Source organism: Leptonychotes weddellii, chromosome 5 (assembly GCF_054177405.1).
Source record: "Leptonychotes weddellii isolate Sample4059 chromosome 5, ASM5417740v2, whole genome shotgun sequence".
Taxonomy (NCBI): domain Eukaryota; kingdom Metazoa; phylum Chordata; class Mammalia; order Carnivora; family Phocidae; genus Leptonychotes; species Leptonychotes weddellii.
The window spans coordinates 105,602,138-105,620,851 of NC_138373.1; the positions used below are offsets into that span (position 1 = coordinate 105,602,138).

The 18,714-nt window shown below is 50.4% G+C and overlaps 3 protein-coding genes across 4 annotated transcripts in view; 1 reads left to right on the forward strand and 2 right to left on the reverse strand.

Annotated features, from left to right (window-relative positions):
• The window catches only part of COPZ1 (coat protein complex I subunit zeta 1), a 20,727-nt gene extending 14,587 nt beyond the window's left edge, over positions 1-6,140 (forward strand). For both annotated transcript variants that reach the window (XM_081821819.1, XM_006728708.3), the window contains exons 5-9: positions 615-670; positions 2,415-2,492; positions 2,656-2,707; positions 3,881-3,919; positions 4,752-6,140. In XM_081821819.1, coding sequence (XP_081677945.1) covers positions 615-670; positions 2,415-2,492; positions 2,656-2,707; positions 3,881-3,919; positions 4,752-4,799 — 273 coding nt within the window. In that variant the 3' untranslated portion in view covers positions 4,800-6,140. The remainder of the gene's footprint in view (positions 1-614; positions 671-2,414; positions 2,493-2,655; positions 2,708-3,880; positions 3,920-4,751) is intronic.
• The window catches only part of ITGA5 (integrin subunit alpha 5), a 108,252-nt gene that overhangs the window by 43,449 nt on the left and 46,089 nt on the right, over positions 1-18,714 (reverse strand). The window lies entirely within an intron of this gene.
• Positions 15,445-18,131, reverse strand: GPR84 (G protein-coupled receptor 84). Its single transcript, XM_006728711.3, has 2 exons — positions 17,368-18,131; positions 15,445-16,845 (listed from the first exon to the last, which is right to left on the reverse strand). The coding sequence occupies exon 2, from the start codon at positions 16,838-16,840 to the stop codon at positions 15,656-15,658; it is 1,185 nt and encodes a 394-aa protein (XP_006728774.1). The 5' UTR covers positions 16,841-16,845; positions 17,368-18,131; the 3' UTR covers positions 15,445-15,655.

Genomic DNA, 18,714 nt, shown 5'->3' on the forward strand with positions numbered 1-18,714 from the left:
TACTTACTACTTTTAAGTGCTTTGTAAGGTACATTGTTACCTAAATTATACAGCACTTGTGTGAGTTTTGGGCATTAGTGCCCTTGTTTTATAGATGAGGAAACCAAACCATGAGGAATGATATGAAATTACTTGCATATGACCACTGTTGAACTACAGAAGTGGCAGTTTCATATCGTTCAACCTAATAACTTTTCCAGGGTCACATATCTAGAAATGGCTCAACTGGGATTTAGCCCAAATCTATTTGACGCCAAAGGCCATGCTCTTTCCTCTAACCCTCTGACCTTAGCTATTGTTTGGATACTGATTTCTTTACCTAAGATATCAGGTAACGCATATACAGTTGGCAAAGACATGTAAAGGACTGTGATGGGAAAGTTTGAACAGTCTCGTCAAAGAGAGACCTCGAATTGTGGGATTGTGTAGCAGAATTTATTTCTGTGAGAAACCACAGGTCCTCTTCCTGTTTTGCTCTCACTTCCACCTTATGCTTTTGGTCCTTTATGAAAGCCTGTGTCTTTTGATGCTTAATGAATTAGTGGGTTTTGTGTTCATGTAGCAGATTTCAGGGCCTTGAACCTTATCCTTCTGCTTCTTCTGTCTCCCAACAGCTGATGCTCATGGCTGTTCTGAATTGCCTCTTTGACTCATTGAGCCAGATGCTGAGGTGAGCAGGCCATTGTTGACATCTGTTTGGGAGAGAAAGTCACTATTCATCAGGCCCAGGGGTTTGTGGGGGAATTAGCAGAGGCTCCAGAGAATTGATTTACCTTGAGAAGTTAGGCTTATTATTTCAGAGTAATTCCCACTGATGGGGAGGACTGGATGGAAAGTATGTCCCTCCTGTGGGATAATTCTCCTAAGAAAGGGGACTGGGAGGGAGCAATGTCTCTCTACTCTCTCATTACCCAGTGGCTATGTCAGAGTTCTGAGAACCGTTAATGTGCTTTCCTAGACTTCATTAGAAGGTAGGGGAAGGGCAAGCATAGGGAAATGTCCCAGATATAACATTAGTGCCTTAGGAATGGAGGCAACATTCCCAATTTTTAACTTCAGCCCTTAGGTTTTCCCTTCTTTAGAAGAGGAAGAATATACCATTTACCCTCTCCTCCCTTTCCACCTCCCCAGCAGCCCTCTGTTCCCTACGTAGATGGGCAACAGAAGAGATATAAGATACTTTTCCTGAAAACATCCAGGAGTCTGAACTTCATTCCCCCAGCAGCTCCCAAGTGAACCCAGTACAGACAGCCATCCACCATCCGGAGCAGAACAGCAGGCGCTCTCAGCCCCACAAAATCAGCAGGGCGAATGGCTCAGATTTCCTCAGGAAGGGGATGATTTATTTCTTAGCCAGGTGAATGAATAGACTTCATTTTGGTGATCTAGTGAAAGAGTCAAACTGACGGATGTGACTGGCCACATGCACAACCACCGGATCTAAGGCTGGTGGATGAGGGCCCTGACTGTTCCCAGCCCCCTAGTTGGGCTTCTTTTTTTTTTTTTTTTTTTAAAGATTTTATTTATTTATTTGACAGAGAGACACAGCGAGAGAGGGAACACAAGCAGGGGGAGTGGGAGAGGGAGAAGCAGGCCTCCCGCAGAGCCGGGAGCCCAATGTGGGGCTCGATCCTAGGACCCTGGGATCATGACCTGAGCCGGAGGCAGACGCTTAACGCTTAACGACTGAGCCACCCAGGCGCCCCTGGGCTTCTTTTTAAGGCCTGAGAAGAGCTGGTGAGGGAGGGGGAGAACGGGGGGGGGGGGGGGAGCGGAGAGAGGCTTAGAAGGTTTGTCAGAGCTTAAGTACAAATAGAGTTTGCACTCAGTTCCTCTCTACCTCCCGCCACTTCCAGATTGAGTTTAGCTGTTTATTTCCTTTTTTCCACCCCCTGATGTCAGTGTTTAGGAGCAGTGTCACTAGCAGCATCACGGTAGGTAGGGAAGAAACTAGCTCTGGATAATCAACCCTTGAATAGTCAGAAATTGCCTGTATTTTTTCTGAGATTTTATTTATTTGACAGAGACGCAGCGAGAGAGGGAACACAAGCAGGGGGAGTGGGAGAGGGAGAAGCAGGCTTCCCCGCGGAGCAGGGAGCCCGACGTGGGGCTCGATCCCAGGACCCTGGGATCATGACCTGAGCCGAAGGCAGACGCTTAACAACTGAGCCACCCAGGTGCCCAGAAATTGCCTGTATTTTTTGAATCTCCTTCTTGACATTCCTGATCCTTACTCAGCAACTAAGAGTAAGAAGAGGTTTAGAGTGGATAAGCCAAAAAGTTCTTACTTACTTTTTAGTCTCTGTGGTTGGTGGAGACATTTTATTGGTCTAGTTTTGGATCTCCAACTCAGACAATGTCCTAGGATTCCTTTTATACACAGGCTGGTTTTTTCTCTTCTCTTGGGGACTCAGGAAAAATGTAGAAAAGCGAGCTCTGCTGGAGAACATGGAGGGGCTCTTCTTGGCTGTGGATGAAATCGTAGATGGAGGGTGAGTTTTCTGACCTGCCTGGACCTCCTTGGATTTGGGGTGAGGGGGTCGGATAATTACCTCTGTCCTAAGGCAAGTGGCCTGAGTGACCACAGTATCCCCACAATGAATGAGTGTGTCTTTCAGGACAGAGTGAATGCTGGTTTCTTCTTTGTCTTCTTAGGGTGATCCTAGAGAGTGATCCCCAGCAAGTGGTACACCGGGTGGCATTAAGGGTAAGCAGGAGTGTGCTCCCCTACATCCCCCATTTACTCACCCTCCAGGGCCAGACCTGCTAAATGCATCTAAAGGTCAGGGCTTATAGAATACATACAGCCTTCCCCTTCCCTTTCAATTTCTTATCTCAAAGAGGGGAAGCAGAAGGAGCATACTTTTCCCCTTACCTGGTACCCAGGATCCCATATAGTCTTTGCACAGAGGAGACATTTAATACATACTTAATTAAATCAAAGATGAATAAAAGAAACTTTAATATTAATGGTTCTGAAACTTAAAGGAACTTGAGTTTGACTTAAACTTCCTTTGGGGATGGATCCCAATCAGGTGAGTCAGGGGAGTGTCTTCCTTGTCTTAAAGTCTGAGGACAGCACCTCTCTGTTAGGAAGCATTTATTTGCCAGAACTTCAGTCTTCTTTTGGTGGTAGTAATATCAGAAAGGGGGCTCTGAGTTAACCATAGAAGCCTCCAAGTCTGCTAGAGAGATAATGGTGGGTATAGAGAGAGACTACCAGGAAATTGTGGGGTGCAGAGATGTTTAAGCAAAGCAAATCTCCCCATTCATAGAATGTCCCAGCTCTGACCTCTACAGAATGAAGGCTGACAGTGTCGGGTAATGGGAATCTTCTCCCTTAACTGCCGTGGGCTCCATTTGCATAGTTTAATCTTCTCCTCTAACATATGTCTCTATGTGGCAAGAGAGAGGGTTCCCCCCCCCCCCCCGCCTTCCCCTTCTCAGGCTGCTGTTGCAGCAGTTTATTTCTTCAAATTAACATGCTGTCGTTACCCATCAGGCCTTGCGGGATCCATTAAATTACCCTTGGCTCCCCCTCATCCTTTCCCTAGTGATATTGATATTCAGGGAAGGTCTTCTCTAACTAGGGAATCAGGTCCCCCACCCCCAAGTTGAGGATCAGATAACCTGCTGATTACTTGGAATGGAATAAATCTTTTAAGAAGTCCTCCTGCCTGAAAACAGAAGATGGATGAAATGACCCTTTCCTGCTCACAGTCCCTCTGGCCAAGAAAATTGTGGCTGTACTACCTAGAAAGGACTGAGAAGTCAGGCATCTGCCTTTTGCTTCAGTTTTAAGAACTACCTTTTCCTTCTCCATCACTGACTACTTACTCCAGCTTTCTCCCATGCTAAATGTTGTCTTTCTGTGTCATAGGGTGAAGATGTCCCCCTTACGGAGCAGACCGTGTCTCAGGTATGACTTTCTCCTTTTTTCCTCTCCAGATGGACTGGGCCACTAAAGAGGCTAGAATAGCATTCTACCCCAGCCCAAGTCTGAATGAATCTAGAGCCTGAAGGCACATCTTTTCTTGGCTCCCTCTTATTCCAGAGAACTGGGGACTCATATAGCCAAACACTCCCTACCCACCCAACTCCTATCCCACATTCCTGTGAGCAGTGGCTGTCAGCCTTGCTCTGTACCCTTCAAACCCTCCCTGCCTGATGCCTCATTCAGTGATTTATTCCCCAGCAGAGGCTTGCCTTAAGCAGATGGTGTGTGTGTGTGTGTGTGTGTGCATGCGTGCATGCGCACGTGTGCTCGCACACACACACTCTCTCTCTCTCCTCTTATTATTCAAATGAGGGCTAAGCTGGAAATGCATATTCTAGAATAAGCAGGTTTTGCAGATCCATCCTGCTACTTTGCGGATAGATTGTCTACCTGATGTGGGAGGCAAGGGAGGGATTCTGTTTTCTACCTACTTGGAATTCTCCCCAAGAAGTCCATCTGGATGTGTAACCCCTCCTTTCTAACATATGTCCAGTAACCCCCAGTTTTTTTCTTTCCTCCCAGGTATACCTCTTCTCTCTTCATCCCCCCAGTGGATTTGAATTTTTTTGGAATTTCCCAAACTGACAGTCCTCTAGGGCCTTAGAGAGCTTCTTCCCATCCCTATACCCTTGGGGATTTTGTATTTGCCATTCTTCTAAGGACAGGGAAGGCAAGTGAGGGGAAGAAGAGCCCCAATCTCTGTCCTTGCCCTGCCCTGCAGCAAGCCCCTCAACTGCCGCCCTTGTCCCTGCAGGTGCTGCAGTCAGCAAAAGAACAGATCAAGTGGTCACTCCTTCGGTGAAGACCTCACTGTTCCTGGCTCCTCACCCCCTCAAAAAATCCACGCGTCTGCTGTGACTTCTCATCCAGTCCCCCAACTGATGCTCTCAGGGTCATCTCGGGGATCACAAGGGATCCTTAAATCTCCATTCTGTCTGTGGTTGCTCCCCCAAACCCCCATGTATGCTTCCTATTCTTTCTTACTTTTTTTACAGTCTGGGAGTAAAGCTCCCAGCAGATTCTAAATGCAGGGTAGGGGAAGCACCCTCTTCCTTTTTACACCAGATTATGCTCTCATGTTCTACCCCCCATATTTTCTTCTCAACTTCTCTGCCCTTTCCTGCAGTTACACTTGAGATCAAAGCAGGAAAAAGAATGTGCTGAGTGTTTTCCTCCCTTTGCCTTTACTGGGCCTTCATCCCAACAGCCCATATGTTAGCGAGGGGAGGGAGAGAGAGAATTCTTTTCTATAGGATGAGTGGGGGTGGCATATCCAGTCTCAGCCACAGCCCCACTTATTGGCCTCAGCATTTCTTCCCATCCCTTCTTACTGCCCTGTCCTCCAGCCTTGGAAAAAAGATTGGGAACAGCTCATGGGCAGGGGACAGAGTGGAAGAAGCAGGGATTTAAATTTTATTGGATAGGGCTTATAAAATTCTGTATTTCAGTCAGAGCTGCATTCTTTACCCTGATCCTGGCTTATAGCTTCAAAACCGCTATGGTCTGTGAGTGTTCATTGTAGGAGTGTCTGTCTCCTGGTCCACTACCTTGACTCTCCACCTTCCCTACCCATGGTATCTTTGCCTGGCTTGTCCTTGCTGTGCCCTGGAGCAAAGCCAGTCCCTGAACTAAAACTCCATTTTAGTCTTGGGAAGAAGAGTTTTTGCTCAGAACTGGGGAGGGGATGGGATTTATGACTTGGGCCTCTGGGCTCTGTCCCCTTCCCTCCCCCACATGCATTTCACTCCTCTGCCTTGGGTCTGCAATCTCTGCTGCTTAACCCTGTCTTCTCTCTGCCTCAGCCTTACATCCAGGCAGTAGGTCTGGGCTCTTTCCCTCCCTAGGTCGCTGAGAGAGGTGCCTTTCTTCAGAAAACCTTTGGGTTTTGGATTTCCCCTGGAAGATGGAGGTCTAATCTTTCCCCTTGACCCAAAACTTCCCACAAAAATGTCTCAAAAAAACCTTCCTGAGACTTAAGCCTTCTGTCTCACCCACTAACTGCCAGTTCTCCAAGACTGAAGTGGGGTGAATAACTGGGCATATTTGAGGGGGCACTTTTGTGTCAGAGATGTATGGAGTCAGGAGATAGCCACCTTCATATACTGCTCTGTGCAAAGAGGAATAAAACATTTCTTTTTCCAAACTGCCTTTGTGTGATGTTTCTGTTCCTCTTCCTCTCTTTTTGGCAGCTGCTTCTATTCCTCCAGCGCACCCCCCCCCATCACTCCCCATCTTATAATATTTCTTCCCTCCTACCTCAGAGACTCCCCAGCATTCCACCCCCCCTCCCATCCCTAATTTACGGGGCTGTTTGCCTCCTTGGCATCTCTCCGTCCCCTCGCCTGGAAATTGGCGCCAGGGGTGGGGTGGGGGTGGTATTTTCTCAGTGGGAGTCCCAGGGAACTGACTGCTCCCCCCCACTACCCCCAAAGCCAGCTGCCTGCTCCTGCCTCAGACATTAGTAACCCAGAGACGCGCACCTGCGTGGGGGCTCTCCTCAGCCCCTGCTCTCTTCCTGCACCTCCCACTCCTGCTCTGAAATGGCGCTGAGCGGGTTATTTATCGGAGCCAGCGCTGCTCCAGAAGGTCAGGACGGTGGTGTAAATAACCTCTTCTCGCCATTTCCCGGTCCCTCCAGAGCCTGCTCCCCTCCCCCTCCTCCACCTTTATTCGCACAAATGAATGTGGCTGGGCTGGCGCAGAGCCTGGCCCTGCATCTTAATGGGGCGGTGAGCTCACAAGATGGATTTAGCTGGGGGTTTTATGGTTGCCGCGGCGACAGGAGAATGCTTTGGTTTTCTTTCCCCCTTCCTCTGCAGGATTTTAAGGAGGGGGGAGTGTGGGGAGCCCTCCTCTGCACTGCAGTTTTGAAGGGTCTCCTCAGTCACCTCTACAGCTCATAAGATGGGCCTGCAATTCCAGGAGTAAGCAGGAGAGACCACATTAGGACCTCAGGAAAGGATGAGGGAAGGAAGGTAATGGGAGTGGGAAGAGCCTCTCCAGCATCAAGACATGAAACCGAGTTGTCCAGTCTTCCCTGCTGTATGAGAACCTGGCAATTAAGCTCAGCAACTGTGGGGCACCTCTGCCCGGAATCCCCCTCAGCAGGTAGAAAAAAAAAGAAAATGCTTGGGTTATCATCCCTGTAGTCCAGCATTGAAAGTTGGGGTACAGGGGGCTGCATGAGGGCTAGGTATCTTTGTTTTTGCCTGTCTGAGAGGGGGAAGCAGTGTCCAGCCTTACTGTCTACTTATCACCCAGCATTGACCCTGGGTGGGGAGGGCATGTCAATGTGAGAGTTGGGGGTGTTGCTGATCAGTGACAGTGTGGAGAATGGAGTTCTTTTTTTTTTTTTTTTTTAAGATTTTATTTATTTGACAGAGACACAGCGAGAGAGGGAACACAAGCAGGGGGAGTGGGAGAGGGAGAGAAGCAGGCTTCCTGCCAAGCAGTGAGCCGGACGCGGGGCTCGATCCCAGGACTCTGGGATCATAACCTGAGCCGAAGGCAGACGCTTAACGACTGAGCCACCCAGGCGCCCCAAGAGAATGGAGTTCTAACCAGTTCTCAAACTTGAAATTCTCTGAGCTTGTTTCCCCAGCCTGGCCTGCTTTGAACTTTTCCTGCCTTCTCTGTTTCCCACGAGGAATGGAACTCTGGTGCCCTGGCCTATCCAGTCCTTTGGCCAGCAATTTTCTTTCAGGACTATGAGCAAACCTTCTCCAGCACTAACTAAAGCAGAAACTGAGGAGCAGGGTCTGATTATCTCCCTCCATTGGTCTCTGATTCTGGGCCTCTGGGTCTCTGTTTGTAAGCTTTTCCCTCTTCCCCAGGAGACCCTGGAAAGCCCCTCCTCCCCTCCCCCCTTCCTCCCCTTTGGATGGGAAAGGGACTGCAGCCTGAACAGTGCCAGACACCTGCCTGCCAGATGTGGCGATTCCCCATTCTTTCCCCCTCCCCAAATATCTATCCTTTACCCACCCCACTGAGCTCAGGCAGAGCAAGCCCCCCCCACAGGGTGATTTAGTGCTGCAGCCCCTCTTCCTCAAGTGCCCCCCTCCAGCTCCTCTCCCTTCCCCTGGTGCCCAGGCTCCCCTTTTTTTTCCACCGTGTCCTGCAGATGGCTTCCTGGTACAGCAACCTCCTACTCCATCCTGGGGTGCTGGCGTGTATAAGCCCCAGCTCCTGGGCTGGAGAATGAATGGATGGGGCAGAGGTGATTGGCCTCTTTCACCCATGGGAGAGTACATCAGCAGGGCTGAGGACAGTGGCAGTCAGGGCTGATGTCATTTGCACTGGTGGTGAGGGGAGGTGTTAGGGGAGGAGGAGGTGGGTGGGGAGGGAACCAGCACTCCAAGACTGTCTGCAGAGGAGAAAGGTCTGTGAGAACTCAGGTAGGGGAGAGAGCCCAGAACTGTGGCTGCCTGGTGGACATCACATCTTTGTTTCTCTGGCTGGGTCTCCAGATCCTGTTGCTGGATCTGGGTCTCACAATGACTCAGGAGATGCCCCTCAGCTCCTCCCATTAAGACTGACCCAAAATACACTTAAAGGGAACCTTTAGTTTTTACCCTCCTCTCCTTAGTGTTTGCTCTTTGTGTCTTTTCTCTCTTCCATCCTTTCATCTTTTCTCCCTTAGTTGAGCTTCTCTCCTGGTCATGTGGCTTTCCTGTCCCCCCTTCCATCCCATATCATAACACATTATGGTCCCAGACCTCCCACCAAAGCAGGGCCTCATTCAGAGCCTCTTTTCTCCTTCCCATCACTCTGAGGCTCTGGGGTGGCAGTTGAGGTACCGGGAGATTCTTGGGCTGAAGAGCAGCAGAGTCAGGACAGATGGAGGGTCCAAGGAAATAGAAGAGAGGGGAGTAAGATAGAAAGAGAAGCACAGTGAGAGAGAAAAAGTGACTGAAAGACAAAGAGGCAGAGGCTGAGAGTTAGCAGAAAGCCAGCGTAATGAACTGGGAGAGTAAGAGAAACTGACACAAGTAAAGAGCAGCAAGTCTAGGAAGAGAAAAGAATGGAGAGATGGAGATGGGAAAGTCACAGCAAGAGAAGGCAGCTGGGGAGGGGCCAGCCCAGGGGCAGGCTGGCTCTCCTGGGCTCCCTCATGCTGATGGGCCATAAATCCTGGATGTGTGCATGCATGTGTGTATGTCTGTCTGTCTCAGTGTTTGTGCATAGCACATTTGTGTAGGGGTCTGGTGGGGATAAGTTTGATTCTCACAATATTCTCATTCACCCATTTCTTCCAGCAGCTTCCTTCCTTGAGGCACCCCACACCAACCCCCATCTCCCAGTATTTCTAATTTCCCTGGGGTCATTCCCAAGGTACTTCCACATCATAAGAATCCTGGCTTGCTTACTGGGAATGCTGGCCTGCTGGAATGTGCAGTCAGGATCTATAGAATCAAGAGGCCCCACCCCCTCGCTGCCCACCCCCAGTGCCTGCTCACCAGCTGCTCCTGTCCATCTTCTCCTCCCACTTTCCTTGTGTCTCCCCCCACTCCACCCTCCATGTTGACCCCTCCCCCAGCCTCTGACCCCCAGCCGCCTGGGGCCCTGGGTTGGAGGGGGAGACAAAGACAGGATTTATCATCAGGACAGAGAAGCAGCCAGAGACCAGGGCTGAGGGCAATGGCTGACTTCCCTGGGATGGGAGGGAGTGCTTGGCCAGATGCTGGGAGGCTGGAAGCCTGGGTTCCAATGGCTCTGGCTCACAACCTCCAACTTTTCTCACTCCAACTTTGCTCTCTTCCTAGTCCCTGAAGACTTAGGAAACAGAGAGACGATGGCCTCGAAGTGATTTTAGGCCTCTGAAGGAAAACCTGGGAAGAGGGAAGAGAGGGTCTTTCTCTTATGGATACTGAGGAGGATTTGGAAACCAGGGAGCAATCAGGCAGCAGTTGTTTCCAGGACTAGAAAGGAGTTCAGGTTTAGCACTGTGACAGATGAAATGGAGAGGGACTTCCTCTAATATAGAAGGACTTCTTCAGAATAGGCCCTGAGTGCCAGTAGAGAGAGAGAAATGTCATTATGGGTACTGAAAGACTTACTGGAAAGTAAAGGAAGACATGGAATTCCCCGAGGGTTACTAGCTCCAACCCTTCTGAGAGGGCCTTCCTCCCTGAGATCCCCAACTGCCTCCTGAGAGGTATGAGGAGCAGCTGGACCCTACCCTTAAAATAAAAAGACTATTGGCCCGAAATTGTCTCTACTCAGCAGGCAGGGTATGTGGTCAAGGAAAAGGAACAGTATGATCCAGGAGTTTCCGAGAAACCAGACTGTATATCTTTCTGTGGACAGCTCCTGCAGCTTCCCTACCTGCCCTTGGAGGCCCACTAGCCCCTCTAGCATCTCAGTGTGTCAGAGGGCTCCACAAACGCACTCTGAAGCTCTCACACTCATTCCAACTCCTGGCGCCCAACATCCCACATCCTGCCTTTACTGTCCTGGGAGAAGGCTGCTAGAGTTACCTCCAAGTGAGAAGAGAGTGGAAGGAAGAGAAACTGAGGCAACTGGGAGCTTCCAGCCTACTGGCTTCTCACCACAATCCCACCAACCCTTTGCCACCCGGTATTTGGCGAAGGAGACCTTCTAAAAGCTGAAATTACTACCTCAATTCCTGATGGAAAGTAAAAAATTGGAAATTTTAGGGGAAAAGGGTCATAGATTGGGAGAGGACAAAGGAATTGGGGTGGGGGATGGCACAAGTTAAGGAAAAAACAGGAAAAGGGAGAAGAGAGCATCTCGTTTTTCCTCGCTCCCCCTTCCCCCAATTGAGAAGGCAGATTTACAGCCTTGGTTTGGTGTGTGTGTGTGGGGGGGGTGAGCATAAGGAAGACAGATCTGCAGTTCTGCCCTCCGAGTGTCTGAGTACTTAGCTTTAACTCCCCCATTAGCATCAATCCCCATCTTGCTGCCCATCCGTCTTCTGACATCAGCTCCTTTCCCCTCTCTGTAGCCCAGGCTTTCTGACCCTAAGTGGCTCTTAAAGGGCCAGTCTAGACCCTTCTCTCCCTCCCTTCTCCCACTCCAGGCAGCAGAGTCTGGTGTGTGTGCTTGCATGCATTTGCTGTGGCCGTCCTTGCTAAAGCCATAGTGAATGGAGGGCACAGTGTGTGGGGAGGGGGCAGCTCTTCTCCAGCTCTCTCTCTTCTCTTTAGACAACCCCCCCCACCCGCCATCCCACTAACCCCTATTTTTGTTCACTACCTACCCAAGCCCAGAGCAAGCCCTCTGACTGGGGTGGGGGTCACAAACACATGGTTCTGGGAGCTGAGGGCTGGAGAAGGCATGTGGATCATGGGATAGATCCTCTCCCTCCCTCATTTCCTGGAGGCCCAGGGCAGGGAGTATCAAGAACTACTGGCTGTTTTTAATTCTCAGCCAGCAGTGGGGGCGGACAGGTTGGAGGCCTAGACTCCTAGGAGATGCCCTGAGCCCCACATTCCTAGCCTCCTTTCCCAGGGACCCAGGTAGTGGTCTGTGGGGGGTGGGGGATTTCAAATCGTCCTCTCCCTATGATGGAGGTGACATGCCAGAGAAACCTGCCTCTGAATTTCCTGGCTCTTCTCCCCTATTTCTCAGCAACTAAGCTTAGGGGGGCAGAGGGGAAACTAGCTTCTCCCCATTTCTCTCCATCTTCTGCAGAAATGCTGTAACTGCACTCTAGGGTCTATAAGAATGCCAGGATACTTGGAAAGTTCCTCCCCCAACTGCCTTCAATCCTTTCTGCTGCAAAGATCTGCAGTCCTCTGAGGGGTTCTCCAGCGTAGTCAAACCCCCTTCCTGATATCTGAAACCCATTCCCCACCTCCCGCAGCGATCCCTTCTCTGGCTCAGGATGAGAGGGAACTGGTGGGTGGGGGCCTTGGGAAAGTGGTCATGCTAAAAATAGGAGCCCCCAGCTGCACCCCCCCACCATGGCCCCTTATTTATCACCTTCCAAACCTCACTCTCAAAGAAGCATAAATATTCCTAATTCCTGAAGGCCAGCCCTGAACTCATAAATTTAACTGAGGAGGTGGGCAAGGGGGAGGAGTGAGGTGTAGAGAGAGGGGAGTCCACCGCAGCCGTGAAGTAGAACATGGGGGGGAGAAAAGGGGGGGCGCCGGACTTGACCCCATGCAGGCGCCTATGGGTCTTCGTAGGAGGAGTAGGCGTTATTTCTCTCAGTAGTTCCTGTGGGGATTAGTCTTTTCTCACTACACGCCCCCCCCAACCTTAGTTCTGTCTTCTCCATCCTTCTCCCCCTTTTCTTCACCATTACTTTCCAGTTCTCCTTCCCTGCCCCTCTCTCTGACCTCTCTATTGCGCCTTTGCTCCTCTAAGCCTCTTCCTCTTCAGAGCCATTGTCTGAAGGGAAATTTCAGTCTCTTACTCAGTCTGGATAGTGAGGTTTGAAAAGAAGTCTCCCAGTTCTCGGATCTCCCCCGCTTCAGCCCATTTGCCCCTTCAAAGGCGCCCTGTCTTTTCAGTCTCTCCTCTCTTCTCCGCAGATCCCCTTCTTTCTGTCCCTCAGTCTCTCTTTTCTCCTCAGCCTTCCTTTTTTCCTGTCACCCCCTTTGATCCCCTCAGTTTCGCCTTCGCTTTTCAGTTCATTCTCTCTTCCCCTTCAGTCTTCTCTCCCTACTCTACTGTCACCCCACCCCTACCCCTCAGATCTCCCCCACCCATGTTTACCCCTCCAGTTCCCATCCTCTGCTTCGGATCCCCCCCCACCACCACACCCCAATTCTCCTCCCGAGGGATGAAAGAGAAGGGAGGAGGGGGCTGAGGAACAGGTACAGTGAGCGCGGTTCCTTGAGGGGAGGGAGAGAAAGAGGAGAAAGCAGTGGAGAAGGAGACGGAAGCGGTGGCGAGGGGAGGGGCATCTTCACTCCCCAGCTGCGCCCCCCCCTTCCCCGCAGCCACTGAGCCATAAATCAGGGCCAAGCTGTTTGGCCAATGGTAGAGTGACTCGTAAATCGGTCTGTCAAGCTCAGCCAATGAGAGGAGGCGTTAAATCAAGTGCTGTCAGCGTTTGACCAATGAGAAGCCCTGGGCTGACCATAAATCTGCCTGTGAGAGACAGCGAAAGAGAGAGAGAGCGTGCGAGCGAGCAAGAACGGCCGGGGCGGGGGACTGGGGAGGGGACGCGGGGAGAGCGGGGAGGGGAGGTGGGGAGGAGGGAGAGAGGAGTTTAGGGGAAAAAAGGCGAAAACAGAGGTACAAGAGATGAAGACAGCTTACAGGAGAGACGGACAGATGGAGACAAAGAGAAGCTGTGAGAGATAGCGTCAGAAAGTCAGCGATAGAGCTCGGGCTCGCGCGGGAGACTGACAGAGATAAAGAGACAGAGAGAGAGACACTGACTCACACTCACGAGGGCCCCCAAATACAGACACTTCCCCGAGACACGCGTGAGCGCCGTACCGTGGGGACCTCGTGCGTGGACACAGACGCGCCATGCACACGCACAGGAGAGAGAAAGCCTGAGAGAGAACCTTGCTTTTCTTCCGCTTTTTCCTAGGTTTTTATCGAAATTAGAGGCGGGTGTGTGTGCGTGGGCCGTCGAGGGTGAGAGGGGAGGGGGTTGTTTTCTTGCTAAGATCTGGCCTCTCTGGTCTCAGACTCCAGAGTTTCCTCCTGTGTCCCGTGAGTCATTTTTTCCAGCGATCGATAATTGGGAAGTCCCCCCTTAGGTCTAACTTCAATCTCTATTGCTGCTCCTTTCTACTTGCCTCCAAGGATTATGAAAAGTGAACCCTTTTACAGCCCCTCAGAGAATTGTCAACTTTCAGAATCTAAGAAGGGCTAAGCAGGAAGGACTTTTAGAGATTATCTGTTAACTTGATTCTAGTTTTAGAAAGGCAGCTGTCCTGTGGTGGTTAGACATGTGGGCTGAAGTGATACTCTGCCCTCAAATCATGGTCATACCATTTATTAGTTCTTCCACTTTGGACAAACTACTTGACCTCTCTGTGCTTCAATTTTTTCATTTGTAGAAATGTGATTATAATAAATACTTCATGGTAAATTTTGTAAGAATTACATGAAATAATATATTTATAGGGTTTAGGACAGCACTGGGCACATGGTAAGACTGCACCGCACCCCGAACTTTGTGCATATGATAAAACCTGTGGCCCAGATGGTCCAGGATCCTGCTCAGATTCACAGAGCTAATTATCAGAAGGCCTTGACCGGAATCCTTGTCTCTACACTCTCTGGCTAATGTTCTTTATTGGTTCTGCTGTTCACCCCACCTGTCTGGGCCCCTGCCTCAGCAGCCTGAACTTGACTCAGTTTAGGCTGCTGTGATTTTTGTGGAAGAACTCTCAGAAATACATGTTCTGGATTAGGACACAAGATTCCTGGGACTTGGAAGTGTGTTGAATGTGAAGACATTGATCTGTCCACCCCGACTCTGCATGTTTCTGTCCTTGTCTGAATCTCTCTGGTCTTCACTTTGTTTCCCTCAAACCATGGACTCGGGAGCAGGGAGGGGATAGCATTTGGCCAGAGCAGCATTACTGTCATGATGACTCTCACATTTCAGTGCCTGCACAGTGCCCACCCTGCTCCCCCAACCCCAACTAAATAGACAATAAATATCTCATGAATAATAAATGTCTAATTCATTACTTTTTCCCCTAAGCTTTGGGGAAAAGAGAGAGGTGTGGATCTCTGGGTCATCACCGTTGCTGGCTGGATGGGAGGTGGTCTGTGGGCTCCCTGTCCCTTTGACACCTTCTGTACTCAACAGGGACACCAAAAAGGAAACACAGAGAACCAGCGTCACCTGGTGGCCACAGGTACTTTCTTTAAGTTCACACGTGCGTGGCTGGGCTGACAGGATGTTGGTCATCCTAGAGGAAGGGAATGATATGGTCTCCCCTCAGCTGGACCCCTGAACTCTCTTAACTAGAGTCTCTGTTCTGCTCTCATAACCCAGGATGACAAGGGCAAGTCTGGGGAAAGTGAGGGGCCAGGACTTCAGCTGATTTAGCTCTGACCATTGTGAATGCTAGGGTAGCTGGAACCCCTCTCTGTCTGCCATTGCTTCAGCTTAGCTCAGTTCATTTCCACAGAGCAAGGAGTCCTCTTCCAAGACCATTCTCTTTGGATAGGGCAAGGGCCAGGGGGCTGGACTCATTGGAGTGGCTATCAAAGCTGGATTACAAAACTTTTCTGAGTTCAATAAAACTGTTTGTGTGGATGGGGTGATCCTGGCAGCAGTAGTTAGGGGCAGGGGCCATTTCTGGGAAGTTAAACAAAAAGACAGGTGGATCCTCTTAAACCAACTCATGTTTTATACTTGGAAACCCCTCAGTTGAAGGCTGTGTCCTAGGCCTACTGCTTCCTAACCCTGCTATGACCTAGGTCCCCCGCAAACTCTCAACTGTTAGGTTCCAGCTGCAACCAGTCCTGACCTATTATTCCCCAAAGACCACACCTGAGCATTAAAAGGATAGAATTCATTTATTAATAATAATGCACCTTGGGCAGTCTAGAGCTGAAGCATTGATCAAGGGAGGGAGAAGCCTGGTTTGAGGGTGGGGGAAAGTTGTCTGTGAAAATGCCCACGGGTCTTACTTTCACCTACTCCCTACCAGCTGGCCATTTTAGTTCTGGAGGAGTCAGTCTTGGATTCTGATGACTGGGGACACAGTTCTAATGGAGCCTACAGAAACTCTGGGGCCTTCGTTTTAGGAGGGAGCCATAGGCTTGGCGGAACTGACGGTTCATGGCTGCATAGAGCACGGGGTTGATGCAACCATTGAGCCAGGTGAGATTGGCAGCGAGCATGTGGACAACACGAGGAGCAGTGGCGTTGGCGTCCAGGATGTTGAGCAGCAAGAAGGGGATGTAGCTCAGGGCAAAACAGAGGAACACAGCAAAACACATCCGAGTCACCTTCCCAAACTCTGATGGGGGTTCCTGAGTTCTTTGGGCTCTTGTAGTTGGCCTGGTCTTGGCTGGTGCTTCTGGATGGCTTTGCTCTGCCATCTGCTTAGCTACCTCCCTGCTGCGCTGGTTCCCCACTTCTGATGAGTCCCATTCCATGGTCTGGGTGGTGGCAGAACTAACTGGCTCTGACGAAATCCCCTCACTGGGCCTTTCTGATGCCACCTTGTTGTCCAGCTCCTGGAAATGACCAGGTATAGCCTCTGTCCCAGCCTCGTGGTTGGACTGGACACTTGACTGCTTGTACTGATCCAGCGCCTGTGCTGCTCGCTTCACCTGGCGGTGGATGAGGCAATAGAAGATGCCAACACTGCCGAGCCCCAGCACAAAGTAGATGCCCATGAGGATGGTGGTGTAGGGCCGGCCTTGGGTGCGGTCAAAACTGCAGGTGCAGACTACAGGCACCAAGTTATAGATAGGCCAGAGAGGGGCAAAGCTGCCCACACCCACCACCCAGGTGCTCACCAATGCCAGCAGTATCCCCTTGGCACTGAAAACTTGGGGAAAGAGCATAGGGTGGGCAATAAGGAGGTAGCGTGCCAGGGCAATAAGGCAGAGGGTGAGGATGGAGACAGCATTGGATGCAAAGAGGAGGAGCCCAAAGACTCTGCAGAAGGTGGCGCCAGCGCGCCACTGCAGGTGGAGGTAGGTGTCCACAGAGAAGGGCTGGAGAAGGGTGCAGTACAGCAGATCGGCCACTGTGAGGTTGGCGATGAGCAGGTTGAAGCGGGTACGGAGCTTGGGCTGGATGGCCAAGGTCAGCAGGGTGAGCCCGTTGCCCACGGTGCCTGTCACAGCTACCACCACCCCCCAGCTAACTGCAACATAACGATAGCCCAGTACAGACTCATGGTAGCAGGAGAAGTTGGTGGCGGAGTTGTTCTGCATCATGGAGGCTAAAGAGGTGGAAGGAGTAAGGGGAAGAAGGAGTCAGAACCTGGCCTTGGACTTAGATCTCTTGAACAGCTCTGGGCCCCCAGACACCTGAACTGTTTTAGAAGCTCACCAGCCTCCTGAGCCATTGCCAGGCCTCTGCATCCTCAACCCTTCCTGAGATGCCCAACCCTCTCCTTAGGCTCTCTTAGTCCTTTCCCATTCTCAAAGATTCTCTCTAATTTCCCCAAATTCTTATCTAAATATCTCTCAGTGTCTGTCCACTCCAAACTCCAGGCCTCTTCAATATCCATCCAGATATTCTCAGTAACCCTAACACCCTCTGACTTTCTAATCTTTTCCCCTTCCCCTAAGACCACCCAGGAGTCCCCCCTCTCTATTCAGGATGCTACTATAGGACCCCTTGCCCTTGTCTGTTACACACACACAGGCCTCAGGTATTTTGTTTTGTTTTCCTATTTTTATCACCTGGGAGAAGAGGAGACAGAGAAAGTAAAAGTACACCCACCACAAAAAGTACTCACCTGGGTCTCCCAGTCTTCAATTCTCACTCCAGTGGAAAGAAGTCCAACTCACTTGAAGAGCAGTCTTTTCTTTCTGGTGGACAGTCAGGCTTCAAGACATGGTCTTATACTAGACTGAATAAGAAATCCCCCAGTTACCCAACTTCCTCCCTTACCTCCCTTTGCTTTGGCTAGTGCAATCTGGGCCTCTCTGTCGAAAATCCCTTGCTACTAACACCAAGGCTGTTTCACTCCTTCCTAAAGACCTAAGCTCTGTTTCCTTCCCCTCTTTGCATAGCAGGACACTTATAAGTTCATTGCCAAGAATTGTCCAGACATGGAGACAGACCATCAGAATATCTGGGCCACTTCTCTAGGGACCAAAGAGAAAACCAAGTTTCAGGAGCAGCTGTGGACACCCTAGAAGCCTTGAGTTTGTTAGGAGGGAGCACTGCCTTTTTTCTCTCTCTGGGACTCAGAGATGGTTCAAATCGGGGGTGGGGGGCATGTGATACCCTAACACATCTGATAAAAGGAGCCAGATGAAGAAAGGTGGGAAAAAAAGCATCCAGGATTCTGGCTTCACTCCACACAGGGGCGCAGGCCACTGTTCAAACATTCATTCATCTGTTCACTCAACTAACACGTGTTGAGTGCCTACTATGCACTGGACTCTGAGCTAGACACTGGGGATACAAGAAGGTAATGTACATGGGCTTGCACATAGTCTAGCAGGGGACATAGATATGTAAATATAAGATATGTAAGTATATACATATTTAATTGATTCTCTAAAGTAGGGGTCAGCAAACTTTGGCTTATGGACCAAATCTGGGGCCGCCATCAGTTTTGTTTTGTTTTTTATTTTTTATTTTTATTAATTAATTTACTTTTAAATACTTTATTTATTTGAGAGAGAGAGAGAGCACAAATGGGGTGAAGGGCAGAGGGAGAAGCAGACTCTCCGCTGAGCAGGGAGCCTGACTCAGGACTTGATCCTGGGACTCTGGGACCACAACCCGAGCCGAAGGCAAAGGAGCAACTGACTGAGCCACCCAGGCGCCCTTGTTTTGTTTTTTAAAGTAAGCTCTACGCCCAACATGGGGCTTCAGCCAGTGACCCCTGAGATTAAGAGTTGCATGCTCTACCAACTGAGCCAGCCAGGCGCCCCCATCCCTTGCCCATGCCCATCTGTTTTCGTATGGGCCATGAGACAAGAAGGTTTTTTTCCATTTTAAAATGGTTATATAAGGGGCGCCTGGGTGGCTCAGTTGGTTAAGCGACTGCCTTTGGCTCAGGTCATGATCCTGGAGTCCCGGGATCGAGTCCCGCATCGGGCTCCCTGCTCGGCAGGGAGCCTGCTTCTCC

Excerpts from the sequence above, each read along its gene's own strand:
- GPR84 (XM_006728711.3), bottom strand. The coding sequence starts at position 16,840 with ATGATGCAGAACAACTCCGCCACCAACTTCTCCTGCTACCATGAGTCT.